The sequence below is a fragment of the Chanos chanos genome, chromosome 1, assembly GCF_902362185.1.
Source record: "Chanos chanos chromosome 1, fChaCha1.1, whole genome shotgun sequence".
Lineage (NCBI taxonomy): Eukaryota > Metazoa > Chordata > Actinopteri > Gonorynchiformes > Chanidae > Chanos > Chanos chanos.
In genome coordinates, this window is record NC_044495.1 from 652,991 (window position 1) to 660,000 (window position 7,010).

General features: G+C 42.6%; 1 protein-coding gene across 10 annotated transcripts; it reads left to right on the forward strand.

The window, feature by feature from the left end:
- Positions 1–506: 506 nt before the first annotated feature.
- Positions 507–2,903, forward strand: zgc:55461 (beta-tubulin family protein). Of its 10 annotated transcripts, none has more exons than XM_030775531.1 (5): positions 513–569; positions 1,424–1,532; positions 1,621–1,731; positions 1,843–2,191; positions 2,666–2,903. In XM_030775531.1, the coding sequence occupies exons 1-5, from the start codon at positions 513–515 to the stop codon at positions 2,901–2,903; spliced, it is 864 nt and encodes a 287-aa protein (XP_030631391.1). The 10 variants fall into 10 exon arrangements, with proteins under 10 accessions (XP_030631407.1, XP_030631391.1, XP_030631399.1 ...); XM_030775539.1 differs by having other exon boundaries at positions 1,843–2,161; positions 2,663–2,903; XM_030775555.1 differs by having other exon boundaries at positions 1,843–1,965; positions 2,692–2,903.
- The last annotated feature ends 4,107 nt before the right edge of the window (positions 2,904–7,010 follow it).

Below are 7,010 nucleotides of genomic sequence, written 5' to 3' on the forward strand. Positions count from 1 at the left end.
TGAACAGTTAAGGGAGTTGTGAGCACTTTCCACGTGAATATATTAAACTGCCGTTGTAAAGAATGACACGAGAAGTGCGCAACAGCAAATGCGCAATTTGCCTTGACATATCGACTGTTCCAAATACGTGGCAACATGTGTTTGTACCCCTAATAAATATAACCTGTTTTCAGTAATACAGGCTGACCCACAAAGCGTCTGGTTACCAGAATACAAAGGGTCTCAAAGTTTAATCAGCAACTGTTTTAGTTGCCGCTCTGTCACCATAGGAAACGGACTATAACAGAGTGCATCCAATCGAAAGCTGAGACATCATGTGGGCTTGTTTCAATACACCAATAAAAAAGCAGTAAAATCTTGACTGACGGTCCTTTAAACCATTTGTGTTTGAAGACTATTGTTGCGACGGTTTAAAAGTCCCCTGCTCACCTTGGTTTCGTCTTGCAGCGTTTATCTGCAGTGAGAGGCACGGTGATTTTAACGGTGTTTTCTGTTTAGGCATTCTTTTCATCATGAGAGAGATTGTTCATCTGCAAGCTGGACAATGCGGTAACCAAATTGGTGCCAAGGTTTGTACTCAATATCAACTGTTCGTCTTTTGACTAAAAAGTTACAGCATTGTACTTGTCTAGGGACAGTTGGCTGGGATAATGTTATAACCCCGTGGTTTCCATTGGCAACCCAACGGTAACTCGGGCTAACATAACCTTTGGTTAATTGACGTTACCATGGGTGTAAACTTTTGGATATTAATAGACCTTCTCTGCAAGTTAGTCAGTGCAGTGACCAGGTTTGTGCCAAGCTTTATTGGAGAATGAAATATTTGCATGGCCGTATTTCGCAAAGACTTTGTCGAACTGTGTTTGCTAGGTGAGCCGTTGTAACTTGCTGGTTGCCACTGGCAACCCAACGGTAATTCGGCAACTTTAGCTAGCATAACTTGGGTAATTTGGTTAACGAAGGTCCGTTACCTCTTTGCTTCAGTGAAACAGAAATCTTAAGTAACGTCTAACTAAATTTTTGGTTGCTTTTAAAACACCTAATTTATCAACAATGAGCTAATGTCTGTCTCCATGTCGAACCTTGTATTTGAGAATGTTATTGCGGCTTAAAACGGCTAATTAGCGGTCTGGTTTATTCTTACTTATTCGAGTAGTTCGCTTGCTAACGTGGCCCCTGAAACTTAGGCGGGCTCCTGTGACTGTTATCCTTAAACGCTGCAAAATATTTGTAATTGTCGAAGTAGTCAATCTGGGGTTTGTGTAAATTGCTAAAATGAATTTGGAAAAGTTCTGAACGCATTGAAATAGTCGCAAGGCTCGTTATTTAACAAATGGATTCGTTTCGATTCGACAACTATGCATTAGGACGCTACCGTTTTGACGTATAGCGTTTTTTTCCATCGTCATCTTTTCTGTTGCAGTTCTGGGAGGTGATCAGCGATGAGCATGGAATCGATCCCACGGGCACATACCACGGCGACAGCGACCTCCAGCTGGAACGGATCAATGTGTACTATAATGAGGCTACGGGTGTGTGCATTTTGTCTGTATGTCTACGAATTACCAAATGATTTGGTAGGGAAAAACCGCTAAGTCATACTGTGATACGTTGGTACAGGTGGAAAGTATGTCCCTCGTGCTGTGCTTGTGGATCTTGAGCCTGGCACCATGGATTCTGTGAGATCTGGACCCTTTGGCCAGGTCTTCAGACCAGACAATTTTGTATTTGGTGAGTGTTAATTTTTCCTGTGCTTTAAATGGGGATGTGGCAGCATGTTTAACATTGACATGATCCTCTGAACTGTATTACTTAAGCGCTAACAGTGCTGTGTGTCTCTAGGGCAGAGTGGTGCTGGAAACAACTGGGCTAAAGGCCATTACACAGAAGGAGCAGAGCTGGTGGACTCTGTTCTGGATGTGGTGCGTAAAGAGGCTGAAAGCTGTGACTGCCTGCAGGGCTTCCAGCTCACCCACTCCCTGGGTGGTGGCACTGGTTCCGGCATGGGCACACTCCTGATCAGCAAGATCCGCGAGGAGTATCCTGACCGCATAATGAACACCTTCAGCGTGGTGCCCTCACCCAAAGTGTCTGACACTGTGGTTGAGCCCTACAATGCCACTCTGTCTGTTCACCAATTGGTGGAGAACACAGATGAAACATACTGTATTGACAATGAAGCTCTGTATGATATCTGCTTCCGCACACTCAAACTTACCACTCCAACATATGGGGACCTCAACCATCTTGTGTCTGCAACAATGAGTGGTGTCACCACATGCCTGCGTTTTCCTGGCCAGCTCAACGCTGACCTCCGCAAGCTGGCCGTGAATATGGTGCCTTTCCCTCGTCTGCATTTCTTCATGCCTGGTTTTGCCCCCCTTACCAGCAGAGGCAGCCAGCAGTACCGCGCCCTCACTGTGCCCGAACTTACCCAGCAAATGTTTGACGCCAAGAACATGATGGCTGCCTGTGACCCTCGCCACGGCCGCTACCTCACCGTGGCCGCCGTCTTCCGGGGGCGTATGTCCATGAAGGAGGTGGATGAGCAGATGCTGAATGTGCAGAACAAGAACAGCAGTTACTTTGTGGAATGGATTCCTAATAACGTGAAGACCGCTGTCTGTGACATCCCCCCTCGCGGCCTTAAGATGGCCGCCACCTTCATCGGAAACAGCACGGCCATTCAGGAGCTGTTTAAGCGCATCTCTGAGCAGTTCACCGCCATGTTTCGACGTAAGGCTTTCCTGCACTGGTACACAGGAGAGGGCATGGATGAGATGGAGTTCACCGAGGCAGAGAGCAACATGAACGACCTGGTGTCTGAATACCAGCAGTACCAGGATGCCACTGCAGAAGAGGAGGGTGAATTTGAGGAAGAGGGGGAGGAAGAACTGGCATAAATTCAGTGCAGTTAATTGTACCTTTGTTTCCACTTCACGTTCATTTGTTTTGTACTTGTTCTGTCCTTTCACTTTAACAGTGTGAAAATACGAGTGACTTCTCTGCCTTTTGGACCAATTGAACTTTTTCATTAAAAATCTAAATTTGATTGCATATTGTGTTTGTGTTCCTTTTCTACACTTTCTTTCAGTTCTGGTAGTAACATACACAGCAAACCAATGTACCTACAGAAAGACCATGCTGCTCTCAACAGCCCACCAAGTTACAACACTGTACTACGGACTACAGCCACATTGGGCTCAGTAAACTGATCAGGTTCAAGTGAACAGAACCTATGCATAAATCAGATATTGAGTTTTTATTCGTGTCCAAATGCTCGCAAACACAATCTGTCCCTGTTTATTTCTTTGGCTTTAGAAGGGACCTGGGACCTGTACTACAAAGCGAGGTAAAGGTAGCTTCTACTTAAGTTAACCCAGAGTAAGTAGTAAATGTGGCAAGTGTTTACCTTTCAAGTAACAAATTTGACATCTGGAGCAATTAAGCTGATTTTCTTAGAGAAAATGAGATTTTCAGCGGGACAATGGTGTTGAGAAAAAAGGAATGCTTTTGGTGCCATCTTGTGGCCAAAAGGGGCATCTGTAACTCTTCAGGGTGAGTAATAAAACATGAATGTACTCTGTACTCTGTCCTAAACAGTTCCTTCTCATCCAGCAGATGGTGTTGCAGTCTAAAAAATGCAAATTTATTTGAAGTAATTTAAAACAATCCTGTTTCACATTCATAAACAATGTTTCTTTTCAGACTGCAAAAAACTTGGTCACACATTGAAATTGATGAAGTTTCTGGTGGATTAAGTAAAAACATTAAATATACAGGTAGAATGAGATCATTGAATGAGAGGTTAAACACATGGAGGACAGTTATTACATGCAATTACACATTTTCCACCATTATTTACATTAAAATTTATTCATAATGCAGATGCATTACCCCACAAAGCATTTCATATAATCAAGTTTCAAGTTTTATTGTCATTTACTAGATAACAATTGTAGACATCATTATCAGCAATGAAATTCTTGGGCTCGGGGCCAGCTCAACTTGCAAGAGTAGCAGTTAAATAACAATAATAATATAATAAAAGAACAATAAAGGTAGATATAGGGGTTCTGTAGGGAGATGTATAGGGGAATATTATGTACATGTGCATAAATAGAATGTACAGAGCTGTAGAAATATAAATATAGAGGTATAAGAGTAGGAGTATAGAGTGTGTAATGGGTGATCAGTCCTGAGTGGAAACAATCTTAAAGTGCTTGTGCAACAGCATGTGCAGCAGCATAGACGGCTGTGGTGTAGTGCAATATTGAGTTCTTTAGTGCGATGTGCAATGTATGTAGACAGTGAACACATGAACACATACAGTGTGTGTAAGGCCAACAGACAAACCCATAAAGCTGTAAGTGCGATAGTTATCCGTATTATTGTGCAGCTGTGAGCATCATACCAGAACGGTAGAAATTCTAACAACCAGAGGTATATGACAAGTGGAAGTAAGACAAGTTAACTGATGAAAATGGAGGTGAATTGAAAAATAGAGTGATAAATTATCAAGTGATTTGATTAACTTAAAGCCGATTTAGTTAAAACAGTTGTGATATGATGAAAACAGAGCCGTGTTTCATCATTTTCATTCATCATTCATGATTCACAATCACAACACAAAACTGCCATTTATCATTTAGAGAAAGTAGCCTCAAGGGTGGAAGTCACAAAAATTAACTGACAAAAATGAAGGTGATGAAAATGTATGTGAATTGAAAAATAGAGTGATAAATCGTCAGTTGATAAACTTGACTAACATTTTATTTGAAACAGTGTTGCTCTGATAATCAGCTCGACTGACATTTATCATTTACAGCAAGCAATTTTTGTTACTTCCGTCCCAACTATCAATTAAAAACCACGCTCCCCGATGTAGTGATGGAGTTTTTGGCTCCCATCGTGCAGGGAGCTGAGGATGTGCTGGTTGTGCCCGTAGAGAACTCGCCGCCTTAATTTCAGCTCCTGAGCAGAGGGGCGCGACCACCATGGTTTGCCAACACTGTTAGCTTTTGTACAATACAGAAGGTTAAGGTTACCAGACAACACCCACGTTAAAACACCAGAGTAGATATTGGTGAAACAGAAGTCTGCTTTATTTAATGACTGATAGAATGTTTTCTTGATTGATTGATTGATTGATTCATGCTGGTGTTTGGAATTGGCAAACAGGTACGAACGTTGTTCTTTTGTGACCAGATCATTTAGGTCAAATTTATTGGCACAGTTAAATGATGATTTTTTAGAGTCCACACACAATGTGCTCTTTGAATAAATACAGTATGTAATCACTTAACTGCAGTAACTGAAATTGCATGAGTGAAGGGTCGTATTCCAGTCTCCCCAGAGCTGGCTGTTACAGTGGAAAGCATCTTTCAATTTCCAATAAAACAAATGCCGTTAAGCAAATAATTTCATCCGCATATCAACAAGGAAAGTGACTTGCTCTGATATTACACACTCATGAAAAGTTATTAAAAAGAGAAACTTAAATGAAGTCTTACCAGGAGCAGAAAAATAATTATACGGCCGGCTGTTTCAATACAGTAAGGATTGCGTTAATTAAAGAGACACCACAATCTGGCCCAGTTTCATGGGACATTGAGGGAGTCCTGTATTGAATTGCTTTTAAACTGCAACACCGCAGAAGGCAGAGGGGGACATTAATTGAATCAACTAGCTGTGTTGTGAATTGAAGATCACAGCAGAAGGTCTCATTTATTAAGTAATGGCATTCTCTCCCGTACGTGGTGTTTAGGAAAACATCTCCAGACAGCTTTTCAATGTCAGAGCTGCAATAACAGCAAAATCAAATTAAGTCTTTATGAAATGAGTCTGTTCATTATGTGGATGAATTAATGCTTTGCACACATGGGATCTTTCCCAGTATCAGTGCAATGAATCTGCTTCAGTGGCTCTCCCACCCTCACACAATCAGCTCCTCAGCCACAAAACAAATATTACACAAATCTGTCATAACATTGAACGTTACAGGAATATATCATACTGACTTATACCGAGGTCTCACTCACAAGGGTATAACTGAACGCCCAGAGCGACGAAAAGAGGGGGAGAGAAGGTGCAGTTACCCCCCAGGGTGCGCGCCCGTCACCCCCTGTCCCCCTGTCCCACACGTGCACTGTCATCCCCATTCAAAGCTCCCTTGTGTCGAGAAGAGAGTGAATGACGCGTAGGTAGTGAGCACGAACACAAAATGAGGGTCAGCTTGAATACATGAATGTATTGGCTTCACTTTGGCGACAGTAACAACACTACCATCGTTAACAGACAGAATTTAGGGATTGCTGGGGAGTTTGGTGAGCTGTCCTCTAAAATGAGACAGTCGACCCAGAGCTCGCTCGGTGATCGGGAATAGATGATCCTTTTGTAACAGGGTGGCGGTTGAAGCGGAGTGACCTAATGTAGGCGCTTCCCGTCTGTTCTACTGTGTCGTCCACGCGTGTCGGAGGGTCTATGTCCTCGCGTGATACATAAAACACTGTCAATGTTAGTGCCGTCATATACACTGCGTTTATGGAGCGCTGGAAACAGATGATGGATTGCGCTTTAAGTGCCAAAGCTACTTCGCAGTCAGTTTCACTGAGGAGGGAGGAGGAAAAAAGCCAGTGGATGGAGCCGCTGGATCTGAGTATCAGTAGCAGCGTGAAGCGTGAACATAAATTATTTGGCGTTTGACTGGACAGAAGGATCCTATGACTGCCTCCACTGCATACAAATTCGCGGCTTTTGAGTTTTGAGACTTGACTTTTGAGTTGAATGGCTTGCCGTGTTGTGGACAAAAATGCACCGCCCGGTGCTATGTAGGCTGCTTTATAGGCCTACATGCTGTATGAAACCAGGCCACAGATGACCACAACTGCTATTTAACAATCCTTATCTCATTTTATTAACATCGCCCTTACCTTTAGACAACTCTATAAATGGGATTTAGTTCCAAACTAACATTAGCATCTCATCTCACTCACTCATTATCTTTTTAT